Genomic DNA, 17,695 nt, shown 5'->3' on the forward strand with positions numbered 1-17,695 from the left:
GGGTCCAAAGTACTTGATCCAACTTTCTCTTACACTGATAATAATCTTCACTTCAGATCGTGACTGTGCTACAAGAGGAGATGCCAGAGGGGATGTAAACTCAAATCAACTTTATTTATACAGCACTTTTAAAACAACCACAGCTGCATTCAAAGTGCTATGCTTAAAACTAAAAAAAAGAAGAAGAAATAATCAATAACGTCCGTTTTCTTAACCGCTTAGTCTTCACAAGGGTCACGGGGGGAACTGGAGCCTATCCCAGCTGGCTTCGGGCAGTAGGCGGGGTACACCCTGAACTGGTTGCCAGCCAATCGCAGGGCACACAGAGACAAACAACCATCTCACAATCACACCTATGGACAATTTTGAGTGTTCAATTAACCTGCCATGCATGTCGTTTGGAATGTGGGAGGAAACCGGAGTACCCGGAGAAAATCCACGCAAGCACGGGGAAAACATGCAAACTCCACCCAGGAAGGCCGAAGCCCGGACTCGATCTCACGTCCTCTGCACTGGGAGGCGGATGTGCTAACTAACATAAAAAACAGTAAACACAATAAAACACTAAAGCAATGCTGAATATCATGCTTAGTCAAAAGGCAAAAAAAGTGTTTTTGAGATGGTGGCCTTGCCTATTTTAGAATGTGAAACTTATCATGTTAAAGCTCAATATTTATCCTGCTAAACATGACAAACAGGAAAGGGTGACATTAACCTTTCTTTTTCGAGTACGGCATCAATACGTTCCCATATGTAACGAAGGCATGGATTACTGTTTCTAAAAGTGCTGTTGAGAAAGGAGAGACTTTACCTTAGCCAGCTGCCGAGGATGGAAAAAGCTGGACTTAACAACAGCACCAATTTGCCGGTCCAAATTAAAATCATTGTCCAATTTAAACAAAGTTCAAGACTGTGATGATTTTAATTAATTATTTTTTTTACATACATATTACAATATTTTGATCTTTAACCATTTTCTGATGTGAAAGTGCTTTTTTATTCAAATTGTAACATTCCTGGCAAGACTGGACACCTAAACTGTTGAATCTGTACAGGAGGAAAGGAGGAGCTCTTGGGAAGAGATTGAATGATGCACTGAACTTCAAGTGATGCATGTGTACTATGTTAGAGAGAGATGTGTTATTATTATTATTATTATTATTTTTTCGTTTAGTAGCATTCTATTCGGAACTGAACATGACTTTATTTTTAAATGGACAAGACAATTGAGGCCCAAGAAGAAGCTGAAATAATTTGCCTATTTATTATATTTGTTTTGAACATCTTTGTGGATTTTTTTTGTAATAAATAACCCCCATTCTGTGACTCTTTTAGTGTGTCTGTTGTAGTCTGCTGATGACAGTGACACTGTAAACTCAGTGGCCACAAACCAGGAAGAAGGTCCTGTTTGAAGCCTCAAATTGGCAAGGTGCTGTTGATCAATTGACAGCTGTCATCACAATAAACAGCAACATAAATAGGAATGTATAAAGCTGAATACAATATCCCAAACTTTTTGTGAATAGTAGTCAGCAACTCTCAAAAAGTATATTTTGCTTTAATCTATGTTCTCCGGGGATGAGTCAGGGCTTAAAACAGTGAGCTAAAAGTCACAGAGTCATCAGCAGGTTAATTCACAGATACTCTGAAACTTAAAGAGTCACAGAAAATCAAAGAAGTGGATGCCCCTGGAAAAGAAAAACAAAACATTAGCTGTCAATTTTGCCCTTCTGCCTCCTGTTAGTGGGAGCAGTTTGTGCAAAAAGTTCAGAAACCTTGAACAGTTGGACAGTTTTTCTAGTTGTGTAAATATGCAATTTAGCGTACAGTATATATGTTGTCAAGATTAATAAAGAACATCAAAAGCAATGGTGATGTTTTGTTTGCAATTTGTTTTCTGTATGTGAAACCACAGTAAGTTAATTACATCATGTAAATAGAAAAATAACAAGTAGCCCCAATACAAAATAGTTAACCCCAAAAAGCACTCACACAAGCACACATTAAAAACTCAAATAATATGTAACTAACCTTAAAGACTAAAAGATTGACCAGTGAAACAATGAACTTGTCTTTACTTGCAAAAAAATTTTTTTTTTTACTCATAGAAAAAGTTTATTGGCTAATTTTCTGTATCAATTTATAAACTGATGCAATTAGTTGCCTTGCTTTTTTCTAAGTACACAGAGCTAGACAACCCCCCCCCCCCCACCCCCCAGTATAATTGAAGTTTTATCGGATCTCATTAACGACTAACCTTCTAAATATACTGTATCATACAATACTTTTACTTAAATAATAATACTGTATTTCATCTTATATTGCATTGTCATTAGATTGTTTTGGTGTTATAGTGCCTCGCAGAGGACAAAAGGCAGTAATGCAGCTTTAAAAGCCTCTCAAAGAAGAGAACTGCCTATAGATCGATTTGTTGTCAATAACATCCAAATATTTTCATGTTGACCTTGACCAAAAGTTACAGACTGCCTGAAGAGTCTATATAAAATACAGCATCCACTCTTCAAAGATCCTTTGTGCACATGTATATCAACAGCTACATTGAGACATGTTTCAACATGTCAGCAGCACCACATCTCAAACAATTGTACTGACGTTACATTAGGTGATTGGAAATTGGTGGATTATTAGTGTTTAGATTGTTAGCGAGAGGCCAGGGTGTGTGTGTGTGTGTGTGTGTGTGTGTGTGTGTGCGTGTGTGTGTGTGTGTGTGTGTGTGTGTGTGTGTGTGTGTGTGTGTGTGTGTGTGTGTGTGTGTGTGCGATCATGCGAGTGTGCACACGTGTGTGTTAGGGGATGGGTTTGAATGGTGTGGGTGCTGACAAGTACCTTCTGTGATGACATTCAGTTGAATGATGGTGGGGCAGAGAGAGCAGAGAGGGGGCAGAAAAATTCAGGGGAATATCCGAAAAGGCCTGCTGAGAGATTAATACAGATATTTTTAAGATATTTGACAAGCCAGTCAAGACAAGGGAAGGTAAATACAAAACTGGACATGACATAAACAAGATGAGCTTGTGCTTGACAGGCATGGAATCAAATAGACTGCGGCAAACTTGGGAATATCAGTAACGGATTTCCACAAGTGGATTTCTCCAAAATGGAATAGTGTGTGGAATTGGCAAACATACACACATACGGCCTTCCTCACTCTCACACGCAAACATCTGGTTTCCTGTTGTGACCGCCGGCTGTGGCAGTGGACCGAGTCAACATGCAGGAGTCTCCAGGTGCCTTGGGTGTTGATGGCAGCTACACCAGCAATGTTCCGGCTTTTCTCACCAAACTGTGGACTCTTGTGGAGGATCCAGATACTAACCACCTAATCTGCTGGAGTGCTGTGAGTCGGCTAAAATCATCTATTGAACGTTCGTAAACGAGAGACCAATGTGCTGTGCTGTGTTGTATCAAAAGTCATGCTTTCGACACATCGGTTACCCATAATACAATATATCGGCGCTGCTATGTGAAATACACTTTTTTTAAATTAAAAAAAAAACATTTGAATGTTTTGGGGATGAAACTGACATCCCAAAAACGTAAAAATAGGGGGGAAAATTGACATAATTGTTTTTCACAAAGCAGTGACAAAACACCAAAAAATAAAAAATGAGGAAAAAATTGACATCATTTTTTTTCACATAGCAGGGACAAAACACCAACAAAAAAAAAAAAGGACATTATTGTTTTTCACATAGCAGCGACAAAACAACAATTTGTTGTGTCAGCTTTGGACCACCCTAATTAATAGTTGTCAATTACAAAATCAAAAATAAGTGTCAGTCTGACAGATTATATTTTTAAACAGAGGGCATCTTTTTCATTGCAACTATAGATAACAAATACATATGATTCTATGATCTACCTATTCACAAATGTCTTCATATAATTTTTTTTTGGGGGGGGGGGGTAACAGCCTTTATTATTCATTTATCGTTTGTCACGATTTGATCAATTTCAGATTTTTTTTACAAATCTATACGTCAGTCTATATGTGTGGGTGATATTTGGCAAATTATTCACAATTTAAGTGTTGAAAATGTCTTTCATGCCGTGTTAATGGTTGAACCAAACATGCCATTTTTGGGGTCTCCTAAAAAGTGAGGATTTTTTTTTTTGTACAAGGAAGAAAGGCACCTATAAATAAAATGTATTATTATTATTATTATTAAATAGAAAAACATAATGGTTAATGGTTGAACCAAACATGCCATTTTTGGGGTCTCCTAAAAAGTGAGGATTTTTTTTTTTTGTACAAGGAAGAAAGGCACCTATAAATAAAATGTATTATTATTATTATTATTATTATTTAAAGAGAAAAACATACGGATGTACAATGGATGGATGGACGGACATGGATAGATAGATAGATAGATAGATAGATAGATAGATAGATAGATAGATAGATAGATAGATAGATAGATAGATAGATAGATAGATTGATTGATTGATAGATTGATTGATAGATTGATAGATTGCGAACCAGATTTATTTCTTAAAACCCTTACTCAATTTGTCTGTTTCAGACTGGGACCAGTTTCCATGTATTTGACCAGGGTCGCTTTGCCAAGGAAGTGCTACCAAAGTACTTCAAACACAATAATATGGCAAGCTTTGTCCGACAGCTCAACATGTGTGAGTCTTCTTTTATTGTGATTTCATCCGTTTGTGCTCTTTTCTTCTTAATACATTTCTATTATGATTTCTCTGTGTGTTTAGACGGCTTTCGAAAAGTTGTTAATATCGAGCAAAGTGGTCTGGTCAAGCCTGAGAGAGACGATACAGAGTTCCAACATTTGTACTTCCTCCAGGGACACGAACACATGCTGGAACACATCAAAAGAAAGGTATTGAATGGACATGAAATGCTCACAGAATGAAGAATCCTGTGCCGAAACAAACTCTGCTTGACGGAATGAGCGTGTGTGCAGGTATCAATAGTGAAGAGCGAGGAGACTAAAGTTCGCCAGGAGGACCTCAGTAAACTGCTGTATGAAGTTCAGCTACTAAGAACACAGCAGGACAACATGGAGTGTCAGATGCAGGACATGAAGCAGTGAGTAGACAACTTGTGTGTGCTAAACATGATCCTGGAACACGGCTAGTGAACAAATCCAGAAAACAACGCAAATCCATCCATTTCAATCTTTTTCATAAATAAAATCCTTATATTGCCATTTGAGTGCTAAATACATCCAGCTGTTATAAATATGCATGCTTGAGAAACCCATGATACTCCTGTTGCGATGTTGGATCATGTCAACCAGTACATGAAGAGAACCTTTTTTCTCTCTATGGCTATTGTTGTTCAGCTGCCGCTGTGTGTTCTTTGTGTGCTGCTGCTTCTTTGTACTCTGCATTGTTTGCTAATGAGAGCAGAGAATGTTCACCTGCTCACCTGACTGCCGCGCACACACGTGCATGCACGTGCATACAGTTGTATCTTCCCGTTGTCAGATCAAAATGTGTTGGAAGCCACAATGATTAACACGCTTGCTCTTCATATCAACCAATCATAAGCATGAATTATTGACAGCAACATTGCGGCCTGAATTCAAAATAACGCAACAGAATTACTGTAAATAGGCCCACAAAGTGATTCGTTCAAAATGCTGCGTTTGGATGAAGCTAAAAACAAATATGCTGTGTCAATTTGATGATTGGAGACATATGAAACAGATGGCACGGAAATATATCAAATCGTGATTGCAGAAAAACATTTTTGCTTGCATTAATTGAAAATAATACTAAATATATCTTCTTGTGCGTGTGATCACATCTTTTCTCTGTACTGTTTGTAGGCAGAATGAGGTTCTGTGGAGGGAGGTGGTCTCACTGAGACAGAACCACACACAGCAACAGAAGGTCATGAACAAGGTCAGTAAATGTTTATATGATGTGGAGAATTTTGCTCCTGCTCAAGGATACTTAAACATGGGTCACCAGCGGTGAGGATCGAACCCAAACTCTACCACTGAGCCATGCCGCTCTTGATTTTTTTTATTATCAATACGCATTTGACTAAATAATATATTTGATTGACTAGTGCGCCAGTGCTGTTTTGTTGTTTAACTTCTCCATAAGAATACAAAATTGCTTCATGATGTCTAAATCAACAATAATGACGCCCCAATGGTGATACTTGTTAAGTTTTTTCATTCTGCATCATTGAGATGTTATTTTATTTATTAGTCATGAACAGGAACATGCATTGAAAAATGTCAACACTAATACTAGTAATTGGTGAACTTTTACAGAAATATTACAAAGACGTATTGCAATTATTTGTAGCTCATTATTGTCACAATAAATACCTATGCAGAGGTGGGCAAGTACTGAGACCGGGTGTCTATGCTGATACCAGCTTTATTTTAAGGCATCTGTGCTTGCGATGGTAGTCAATATCAGCTATATTAGGGATGCACCAAAACAATATTTTTGGGACGGAACCGAAAATGAGAAATGCTTAGCCGAAAACTGAAACGGCGAAAAAAAAAATGCCATTTTTTAATTATCATTGCATTTATTATAATTAATTAAAATTATAATATTATTGTAAAATATTCAGGCCTATTTAGCACGGACATTTTACCAAAGCACAATATAAATCGAAATGCGTCCACACCACAGACATCAGAGACATGATGGCGAATGGTACATTAAACACCAAATGCGCGGTGAGCAACTGAGCATTTTTTGGTGGCGCAATTGCACTTTATAGTCAATGTACAGTACTTCGCACCGGCGGCCATGGATGGCATTTGTAGGCTATTTGGAGCGGGACACGGTGCGGCGCACTTAAAATCGCCACATTCACATATTCACCAACGTATACAAATTAATACATTTCTTCGCACCAGCCAATCGGCTTTGGGAAACGGACTACAAAGTCACACACGGCGTCCTGAACAGTTGATAGCAATAGTGCTAACATTAGCTAAAGTATTTAGCACGGCCACCAGAATGCAGGTGAAAAAGTGGAAGCGCTCGAGGGGCTCTCATCCCAAAAAAAGAAAGGCGCTGCAGGAGAAAGTGGCTCAACTTAAGTGCAATACTCGACATCGCTCTCTTTTTTGACAGTTTACCAAGCGACCCTCTCCTTCTCCGGTGTGCACAATGAAGCTGCCGGTAGCCCGGTACTCAGAAACGCCAGCGAGCAGCGAGGCAGACACTCACCCCGGTGCTTGGTGTTTAATTCAAACTTTTTTTCTTTTTTTTTGGATTGCGTCACCACAACATCCTCTTCCGGCCATATTCTTTCGGCTTTAATTGTATTTATTTATATTCGGAGGATCACTTATCACTATATATATATAGTACCTAGTACTAGTACTAGTACCTGGCGATTCGATTTGTATTACGATTCATATATATATAATGTAAATAATGAATATAATCTAATGTATTTTTTTCCACAGCTCCTTTCTCTCTGCCAATCCAACTATCATAGAGTAGTTAGTGTGATAACTAAATATGTATAGCCAGTACAGACCTTCTTAAGTAAATATATTTAACTTTAATACCCAATGGTTGTGTGTGTGTTTGTGTGTGAGAAAAAGATATTGAAAGCTTAGAGAGGGTTGCTGATTCATGCTGTGCCTTTTCTCTCTTTGCCAGCTAATTCAGTTTCTGTTCAGCCAGATGCAGTCCAACACACCCGGCACTGTAAGCTTGAAGAGAAAGCTGTGAGTATGCACACACACACACACACACACACACACACACACGTACCTATCAACAAAAGTCAGACAAACGGGGCCATAGCGGGGCATGAGGGAAGGGCTGGCTCAGCTGACAAACTGAACCATCAAGCTGTGTGAATGGCGACAAGTGCTGAATCAGTCTCTCTCACGCACGCACACACACGCACGCACACGCACTCACACAAATAGAAGGCAGAGCAGAGTGCATGACCCTATTACAGCCAATGTATGTAAAATGCTGGTTCAGCCTTGCAGTGGGAAAGGCCCGTTCCCACACAAAGGTGCCAAGAGAACAGACATTTCAGGGTCAGCATGCTACCTGGCAAAGTTGCAATGATGCCTCATGCTTTACAACTTAGTTGACAACATGATTCGGGGGATCATGGTTATATCCGATGAGTAAATACAATGTTTAACTAACCACAACTTCAGACTCAGTAGGGTTTAATTTATTAATTTATTTTTTATGTGCTTTATTTTTCACTTATTCTTAAGTCGCCTCTGACGTTATTGCAAATCTCATTACAGTCGATACAAGCAAATAAACAATTTCTTGTTTAAATTAAAGTTGACAACAAACTCAAACTGCTCTGAGTCAGATGTTTCATTAAATCCTTATCATCTCTTCAGGCCATTGATGTTGGATGACGGCTCGCTTAGCCCCTCTGCCTCCAAGTTCAGCCATAGTAACCCAATGGAGCCAATGCATGAGCCCTTCTACATCCAGTCGGTGAGAGAATATTCAAATCTTGCTCAATGCATTCCCTACAGTACATTCACTAATGTCTAATAGTCATGTACATAATTCAATTTGCTGCTATAAAGAGCAACCTTGATAGCAAGATGCTCTGCTACTTACACATACTAATGGTGATGCTAATAATAAAAAGGAATACACTTTTTATTAATATATGCTACATTTTTTTTTTTCGTATACAGTTATTAGTTTACAAAGTTCTTTAGCTATCCCTTAGAAGCTAACAAAGCCTGAACCTTCTGTCAAAGTTAAATCTTTAAAGCTTTAACTCTTGGATTAAAGCTTTTAAAGTGCATTTTTAAGGCTTGAACTCTAACTATGGCGTTAACTATGGCGTTAAAGCGAGTTAACGTTTTAAAGCTGTATTTTTTTTAAAGCTTTAACTCAGGAGCGTTTGCTGCTTCATGAACCACTTGTAATATTTTTTAAACCTCTAGATGGTGCTATTGGTTTAAAGATAAAGGCAACCTTATGTTGTGATTTGTGTTTTCTCTGAAATTTTCCTTACCTGGATGGGGGGTTTAGACCAGGTGATATCGGTGAACTGTGGGCTTGCAATGCAATGTGATTAATGAATGGTTCTATACTGTAAACAAACATGACCTGGTTGTTTTTCTGTCTCAGCCATCCAGTGATACTGCTTCGTGTTCTACCACTGGGCTGACAGGTGGGCCGATCATATCGGATGTAACAGACATGTCTCAAGCCAGCATGCCTCTGCAGATGCAACCTGATGAGACCAGGTGAGTGGAGTTGATATAAGTAGCATTACATTTGTTACACAGCATGACTCACACCTACTAGTCCATCTAGTAAAAGGTAATAAGGTGATGCACATTATTAGTAGACAAGGAGGCCGATAACCAATATTTAAAGCTGATATTTATTTGCAGTATAGTGGAAATATTTGTGTCGATTAAAAAAAAAAAATTGTTAAATGGCATTAAGCATGTTTGTTAAAACAACTTTTCAACATTTTGAAGGTTTTTCTTATCATTTTAAACATATAAGGAATAGACAGCTTTGTTTAAAAAATATAGAAAATTTTCAGGGAGCAAGTAAATAGCTCCTGCTTCACCAGCCATGAACCTTACTGCATGTCACTGGTATATTACATGGCCGCAAGTTTTACTTTGTCTCCCAGCACAGTGGAAGTCTGAGAGTGTGGGGAAAATACCAAATTATACGCCAGTATTCCAGGAAAAGTCGAGGGCGCAGCAAAAGTGCAATAACTAGCAGAAGTGCTCGAGTGTGTGCTCCATTATTCAAGGAGGAACAGGAGGCAAGAGACAAACTGGCACCTGCTGCCAGGCCACTGATGTGCATGTTTGTAGCCACAAAGCTACATAGAAACGGGCTCAATGAGGGCCTGGCATGCACATGCAGGGCCTGCGCTCATAGCTTGGCACTATACAGCATTTGCCAGAGAACACCAGAATTGGCAGATTGGCCATTGGAGCCCTGAAAGATCAACTTAATACTAAATTATGATTCATTACATTTGGAAGCGCCTTTCAAGACCCTCAAGGACGCTGTATTTAAAAGAAAATTTGACAGATTGAATAGTATTAGGACTAAAAAACTAATAACTAACTTCACACTGAGACAACATCCTTGAGAATGGAGACAGGTTTGCTGGTGGGTCAGTATATGATTCATCAAAATGTAGGAAGTATGACTTAAATACTAACTTTATTTATTTGTTGTCTGTTTATTGACTTACAGAATTTAAACATTAGTTTTTATTACCAGCACCTAAAGAAGGGATTTGCCAACCGGCGGCCCACCACACTCTTAATGGCTTCTTGATTAATTGGGGGGGTCAGAAAATGCTGACAAACATACCATATAGGATACCTGTAGGATATTGGGTAAATGTGAGGGGGGGGGGGGGGGGGATTCAGTAAAAACGGATTTAAAAAAATCTAAATATTTAAAAAAATATATGGAAAAATAATCGGCGCATTGATTGTAGTTTTAAGGTGTAATATTACCATTCACCACTTAATAGCAGACATTGCTTCGTTGCGCTTCCACCGGGTCTTACACTGCCACAGTGTGTGTTTATTTTGTTGTTTGCTTGAAATCCTTTATTGCTAGATTAGGAGGATAACATTTATATTTTATAAATGCATTGACAAACCTAATATGAAAAATCCAATATATTAAGAGTATGTATGTTGCACATATTTTGGCCTTAATCTAAAATGGTATTTTTTATCATACATCAGGTTAGGAAGTCTGTGGCCCCGAGTCACACTGATGAACAACTGTGGGCCCCTGACATAAAGGATCTGTTGTGATCATTTGTAATTGACTCTCATTCTCACAATCGTATAGCAAACATACAAAAGGCACGGACCTACACAGAGTTCTTTGTGAGTAATTTCCCCATATATATATTTTTTAATCATAGGGAAAAGTGCCTGATGCTGATCAAAGAAGAGCCTGTGAGTCCAGGAGTGAGAGCAGGAGTGAAAAGAGGCAGTGTTGGCGGAGGAGACGCCCTGGTATTGACCTCCTCCTGTGAGGTGTGCTCCTCAGAACCTCCCGTCCTTCCTGTTGCAATGGTGCAGTCTGTTTTGGAGGGGAGAGGCTCATCCGCCTCAGTGACAGAGAGGAGGATTAAGAGAGCTGCTATAGAGAGGTAAGAGCTCCCATCAAGTAGATGCTTATGCACGCACAACTTGTCACTGTGTGTATTTGTGTGTGCAGAGTGGAGTGTGCTTCTGATGCAGTGGAAAATATGGATATGAGCCTGGAGGAGTTGCAGCAGCTGATACTCAGGAGCCATCAACAGAGTAATATGGATCCAGGGACCAGTAATGTTATTGATGTAAGAACTCACACACACGAACCACAAACTTGTAGATGTCTACACAATTCTGAATTTCAAAAAATGAGGCAATGTTAAATTATTTCACAACTTTTTCTACTATTAACTCTTTGACTGCCAGACGTTTTCAGAAAAGGGATGCCGTGGGTGCCAGCCGATTTTAAGCATTTTGACTGATCTTTCAAGGTCCACAGAAAATTATGTGTTTGGACTATGGAAACACACATACTACCAAATGAAAGATTGGACTCTCATCTTTCATCAGAAAAAAAGTTTGTTTCTACCTTATTCCGTTTTTCAGTAATTAACAATAGAAAATGGTTAGTTTCACCTCTGTTTTTTAAAAAAAACGTATTTTAACGTCTTTGGCACTCCTCCATAGGATTTTACTAAACGTTATTTAACGTTTTTGGCAGTCAAAGAGTTAATATGACTTATAATTTGTAGAAGTCAATTATTTTTTCAAAACCATTTACAGAGAGGATGTAACAATAAACTACTGATGTACAAGTGCACACGCCAAACATATAACTGGGATGTGACTATGTTCATCACAAAACCAATTTTATTCAAATTTTAAATTGGAGTCTCAGTTACCTGCCATCATTTAAAGATCCTCAGATTCACGCCAAATACATTTCAGCTGTTATAGTAGGCTTTTATTTACATTTCATTTGCCTTATCACAGAAGTCCCAAGATTTTGTGTTAACGCTTACTGCTATTTGTGGTTGTTCATAATTTGCTGTATTTTGACTAAGGCACCTGAAAACGCTCCCGAAACATAATGCTGCCACCATGCTTGACAGTAGGCGTTTTACATCCCCGCTCCAAACGGTAACAAAAAAAAGTTATCAATTGACTTGGACAGGTTACAGGCCACAACAACGGCGGATTATTATTATTATTATTTTTTAATGATCTATTAGAACAACTGTAAAATAACTACTGTACTTACACTGTACAGTTTGGCCTCTCCCTATTCCTAATGCTGCAAACCAACTAGTTGCCATTGCTTTTGTCTCCATCATTTTGCAGCCCTTCAGTATAAACCTTCCTCTTACTGAATGGAGTTTCAATGAGATGGAGTCCAACCTCAAATCAGTAAGTCACTGAATGAAATATTGTGGTTCTTTATTTCTATAGAATAACTTTGGTCTATTTTAGTGTGTTCTCAAGTTAGCTTTTCAATGTCTGATTGAGCGTTAAAATTGCTTATTTATGTTACTTCACAGTATGTGTTCCAAAACCAAGAACCTGAGGCTTTTCCAGCATCGACTTGTGAGAAACAGTGATCAGTTTGTGCAGTAAGCGGCCCATTTTGAAATGGAAGGTAATAATTAGTGATGGACCAATGAACCTTCATGAAGCAATTGTTATATTTTTGACTCCTCTTGATGACACTCTTGGTTTAAAGATGCAGTGGAAACTTTTCCATTGCATTAGCCCAGGGGTGGCCAAGTTCGGTCCTCGAGAGCCACTATCCAGCCTGTTTTCCATTTTTCTCTTCACTAACACACCTGATTCATGACCAGGATCGTTATCAGGCTTCTGCAAAGCTTGCTGATGAGCTGATCATTAGATTCAACTGCGCTGAAGGAGGAAGACATGATAAACAGAATGGATAGTGGCTCTCGAGGACCAAACTTGGCCACCCCTGCACTAGCCCTTATCTTTAAATGAAGATCACCATCTAGAGGAGTAAAAACTTATTGCAAGTGCTTCATGAAGCTTCATTGTCCCGTTACTTGTAAATAATGCTGTTTACCGAGACATTTGTTCATATATATATATATATATATATATATATATATATATATATATATATATATATATATATATTAAATGTTAATATTATTTGGAATATAAAAAATAGTGAGGAAATTAAATCTGACACAAACAGATTAGATCGGGGTTGTCAAACTCATTTTAATCCAGGGGCCTTTATCGCCCAAATTTGATCTCAAGTGGGCCGGACCATTATGTCAGTGGCCTAAAAAGCTATACGTAACAACAGATCACTTTTATTTATTTATGTATTTATTTATTTATTTGCAAAATATTACATGTACATTCTGGACATATTCACATTTATTATTATTTTATTCCAATATGAAATTTCTTAACAGAAATGAGTGTATTCCATCAAATGAATAACAGCCAAATTTCAAAATGTAATTTAAATGGTCTTCAGTACATTCTCCTATGGACCAAATTAGCAACAAACGTTCATTTTAGTGAAAAACTGCAGTTTGTGTTCTGTCCTCACGGGCCATATCGTCCCCCCTGAAGAGCCGTTTCTGGCCCATAGGCCGCATGTTTGACACCCTTGGATTACATCCTTTTAAAATACTCTTAAAACAATTGTGTCTTCCCAATAAGTATTTATTTTTCACAGCATGCCATTATTATATCAGAATGCCCTTGAATATGGACATTCTGGACACATGCACTTAAATGTTTCAAAAACTGGCTATGAGTGCAGGCTCGATTTCGGTGCTAAATCTGTTGAACTTTTTCTTTTGGTTTGTTTTTATGAACTATTGACTTTAAAACAACAAATAAGCCAGAAATTGGACTTGAAAGTTTACAATTTATGAACGCAGCCATAAATGTACAAAAGCTAAATATCGCTTTGCTATGAATCATCACCAAAATTCACATGCACATCTCTACTCAACTTCAACCCCTGAAAATCAAAACAAATGCCACAGTGTTTTGGATTTGATGGGCACTATGCATTTTTCTCACCATACAGTCAGTGCTCTCATAAGTTTACATACCCCTTGGGTATGTATACTTTCAAGCACTACTTTATGTTAATCAGACAGCAACATTATGCTACAAAATCATCTTAATAACTCTAAGTATGTTTCCTCCTTTATGTGACAACTATTTCCAGTAAAATCTCTCACCTTGCTTTTCTGGCTCTAATAATTATATTTTTCTCTGTAGGCCACAGACACATCTCAGCCTGCATAAATTTGACCCTACGGGCTGGCCAGACTATTTCTTTTCTTTTCTTCATTTGCATAAGTATTCTTCTGAAATGCAGAAATGATCATATTTGTACCAATTATGTCTTTTTTCTTTCATGGATTGCTTCAAGTATATAAAGACTCTATTACCAGCTAGGTACACACAGTGTATGCTAGGCTTGAGCACTTTAGTCTTTCTGTGAGAGGGTTTTCCTACTTATGGAAGTGACATATTCCTCACAGAATCAACTTATTTACAAATGTACACAAGTAAACATTTTTATTTAAAACAAATAATATTGTGATGATCTGAGTGTGTGCAAAGAGGGTGTGAGAGCATCATTGTATTTTTTTCTGTATTTATTTTTTTCAAACAGGGTGTGAGGGTGTTATTGTATATTTTTCTGTTGGGTTTTTTGTCCGATTTTTTTTTAGACACAATCAAAAAAAAAAATTGTGTTAATCTTAATGAAAGGCAAGTTGTCATTGGTAAAAATTCTTCAGTGAACATATGGAATCAAGCCACTCTAAAATCCACTCAGAAACAATTTTAAGTATCAGTAGGACATACTGTAGGAAGTTTAATATCTAACCCATGTATACATGTGTAGGCTGACAGGTAGGTATTGTCTATTTACATGTTTGGTTTTGAGGACAATAACTTCTAAACTTTTCAATTTGACGACTGAACCAACAACACCACTGCATTTTTGCACAAACTACATACAGTTATGATGAAATATGTTTTGTTTGTGAATTACTGGCATTATACGCCTGCTTGTTTAAGGTAGACTTGGACCATCATGAGAACAAACAAACATACCAGACATTTCGACGTTGCCTTTCCCAGCTTCCAAATTTCCAACTGTGTTTTAATATAGGTTCAGTGAGGTGGTTTCTTGAGCATTTCATCTGTTAGGCTGTACATCTTGAGAAAAAAATCCCATTTACTCATATACTGGTAATGTCATTCAGTTTAAAACATCAACTCTCCATGGACTGGTATATCATAGTTTTACTTCTTGTGCTAGTATACTTTAGGCAGGGCTCCATCCAGATTAACTTTTATTATTAACACATTATTATTATTATTATAATATTTTTATTAGAGCTGTCAAACGATTCGATTTTTTATTCAGATTAATCACATCTTGGAATTTTGATTAATCGCGATTAATCGCTTAATAAAAAAGTATTTTTTAATCAACATTTTTATCTTGCCAAATTTGAAGAGCACCGTTTATGTGTTCATCCTTTTGACATTTAATGTTTCAACATTTTTTGTTCCACTGCACACGCTCATCCTCTTTTTCTAATCAGTTAATTACTTGCATAATTTAAAATGCAAAAAAAATGACCCCAATATTTTGACATGAACAAATATTATAAATGTGATACGTAAACATTTATGCTAACGTTGCTTTATTTAAATGCATGTATTTATGTTTATTGCTCAAACACAACCTGTGCTACCTTAAACGTAGCCATCCGCTGTCACGCTAAAGGATAATCTATGGTCAAAATTAATAGTGCGATTAATCTGCATTAATTCATGATTAATTCAACATTTTTTTGTGATTAATTAACCAGTTAACGCTTAAACTTTGACAGCACTAATTTTAATTTCCTTTTATTTATTTTTACTAGGAGCACAGTGTCCCCTAACTTGAAATATTATGCTTGCAAGTATAACGTTTAGCCCATATACTGTAAATCTGTGTGTTAATGCTCACATTTATCAGCATGAAACCTAAAATATTCATGAATAAAACAAAATAATAATTAAAAAAATAAATAAATAAAGATACAGGGGGGAAAAAAAGAAAACATTACTTGCACTGTTTAAAATTTTAGGGGCAAAATGTATGGAATCAGATTTGTGCCAAAAAGAATCAAGCAAAATTTGATTCCATAAAAATGCTGCTATTTAGAGGCAGACTATTTAGTCTGGAGCCCTGACTTGAGGGTGAGTTCTTAAAAATGATATGAATTGTGCAATACTGTACAGAATGCAATATGTGGATGACCATAGGAATGTAGGAAAGAGCAACTGTGAGTGGTGAAGTGGAACACACCAAAGTAAGATGCACAGCAGAAGGAAAATGACTTCCTGTACAAAACTCCTTAAGGCAGAAGCAACGTGACTGGGAGGAGGTTTTCAATTTGGCTTACTGTTATTGTGATTTTGGCTGATGCAACTTTTACTCTGATGTATTATATTATTATGCCTTTTATAATTGATCAGTGCATCATTTGTTTCCATCGGAACCTGATGGAAACACACTGAGGCTGCCAAATTATCAAAGAAAATAAGAAACTTACTTCTTCAGCTTTGAAAACTCATTTTTGAGGTAGACACTCCTTCCCTGTGCATGTTAGCTTTGGTGTATGACATGTGGAATTGCACTAAAAATACAGTTGTATATTTGAAAGTGTACAGTACATTTAAAACAGCATTTATTTTCCCGTTCCTCACAACAATATGAGTGTTTTTCAGGAGTGACTACACACATTCAGCTGCTGTTGTGTTCCTTATTTATCCTGTTTTCATTTTTAATCATTTGCACTGGAAATGAATGGATGTGTGTTTAGCTGCATGCTGCTAAATATTTGTAGCAAACCAAGTGAAAATATGACTGCTGTAAAAGAAAGAGCCTGGCATGCCCTAAAAGCATTGTTGCGCTACGAAAATTAACTCTTTGACTGCCAGACGTTTTCAGAAACGGGATGTCGCCAGTGCCAGCCAAGCATTTTGACTGATCTTTCAAGGTCCACAGAAAATTATGTGTTTGGACTATGGAAACACACATACTACCAAATGAAAGATTGGACTCTCATCTTTCATCAGAAAAAAAAAGTTTGTTTCTACCTTATTTCGTTTTTCAGTAATCAACAATAGAAAATGGTTAGTTTCACCTCTGTTTTGAAACAAACGTCTTTTAACGTCTTTGGCACTCCTCCCTAGGATTTTACTAAACGTTATTTAACGTTTTTGGCAGTCAACGAGTTAAATTGAATGTGTCATCTCTCATCATCGGCATTGTAGCATTTTTTAACTATTCACCAAAATATCTTATTACTACCATTAAACAGATATTAGTGTTTCAATGCTTTTAAAGTGTGCCACGATCAGCTGCAAATGTGAATCTGTAAATGGCTTTCATAAAAAGACTAAAGTGCAATGTTACACAGGGTCGAACAAACTGGATATGTATTTCACATGTAAACAAAATACAGTAATAATAAATGAAAGAAGAGGGATTTTTGAATGACGTTCATGGCATTGGTGTTTTTAATTCTAAATCTTCATTGCATGCGTACATAATTTATGATGCATGTATGATTGTATGAATTTGACCTTTGGAACAACCCTGTGTGGATTTTGTGTGTTCTTTCCTTGGAGCG

At 37.2% G+C, this 17,695-nt stretch overlaps 1 protein-coding gene across 1 annotated transcript; it reads left to right on the forward strand.

The window, feature by feature from the left end:
- Positions 1-2,885: 2,885 nt before the first annotated feature.
- On the forward strand, positions 2,886-17,491 carry hsf4 (heat shock transcription factor 4). The gene is made up of 13 exons (XM_077567758.1): positions 2,886-3,358; positions 4,545-4,653; positions 4,738-4,865; positions 4,950-5,074; positions 5,820-5,895; positions 7,636-7,703; positions 8,352-8,451; positions 9,103-9,221; positions 10,895-11,125; positions 11,194-11,314; positions 12,351-12,416; positions 12,548-12,645; positions 14,268-17,491. Exons 1-12 carry the CDS (start codon positions 3,233-3,235, stop codon positions 12,605-12,607), a joined length of 1,329 nt encoding a protein of 442 aa, XP_077423884.1. The 5' UTR covers positions 2,886-3,232; the 3' UTR covers positions 12,608-12,645; positions 14,268-17,491.
- The last annotated feature ends 204 nt before the right edge of the window (positions 17,492-17,695 follow it).

The sequence above is a fragment of the Vanacampus margaritifer genome, chromosome 6 (assembly GCF_051991255.1).
Source record: "Vanacampus margaritifer isolate UIUO_Vmar chromosome 6, RoL_Vmar_1.0, whole genome shotgun sequence".
Classification (NCBI taxonomy): Eukaryota; Metazoa; Chordata; class Actinopteri; order Syngnathiformes; family Syngnathidae; genus Vanacampus; species Vanacampus margaritifer.

Excerpts from the sequence above, each read along its gene's own strand:
- hsf4 (XM_077567758.1), top strand. The coding sequence starts at position 3,233 with ATGCAGGAGTCTCCAGGTGCCTTGGGTGTTGATGGCAGCTACACCAGC. Across the intron at positions 5,075-5,819 it reads CAGATGCAGGACATGAAGCA|GCAGAATGAGGTTCTGTGGA; the intron begins GTGAGTAGACAA and ends TACTGTTTGTAG. Across the intron at positions 9,222-10,894 it reads ATGCAACCTGATGAGACCAG|GGAAAAGTGCCTGATGCTGA; the intron begins GTGAGTGGAGTT and ends TTTTAATCATAG.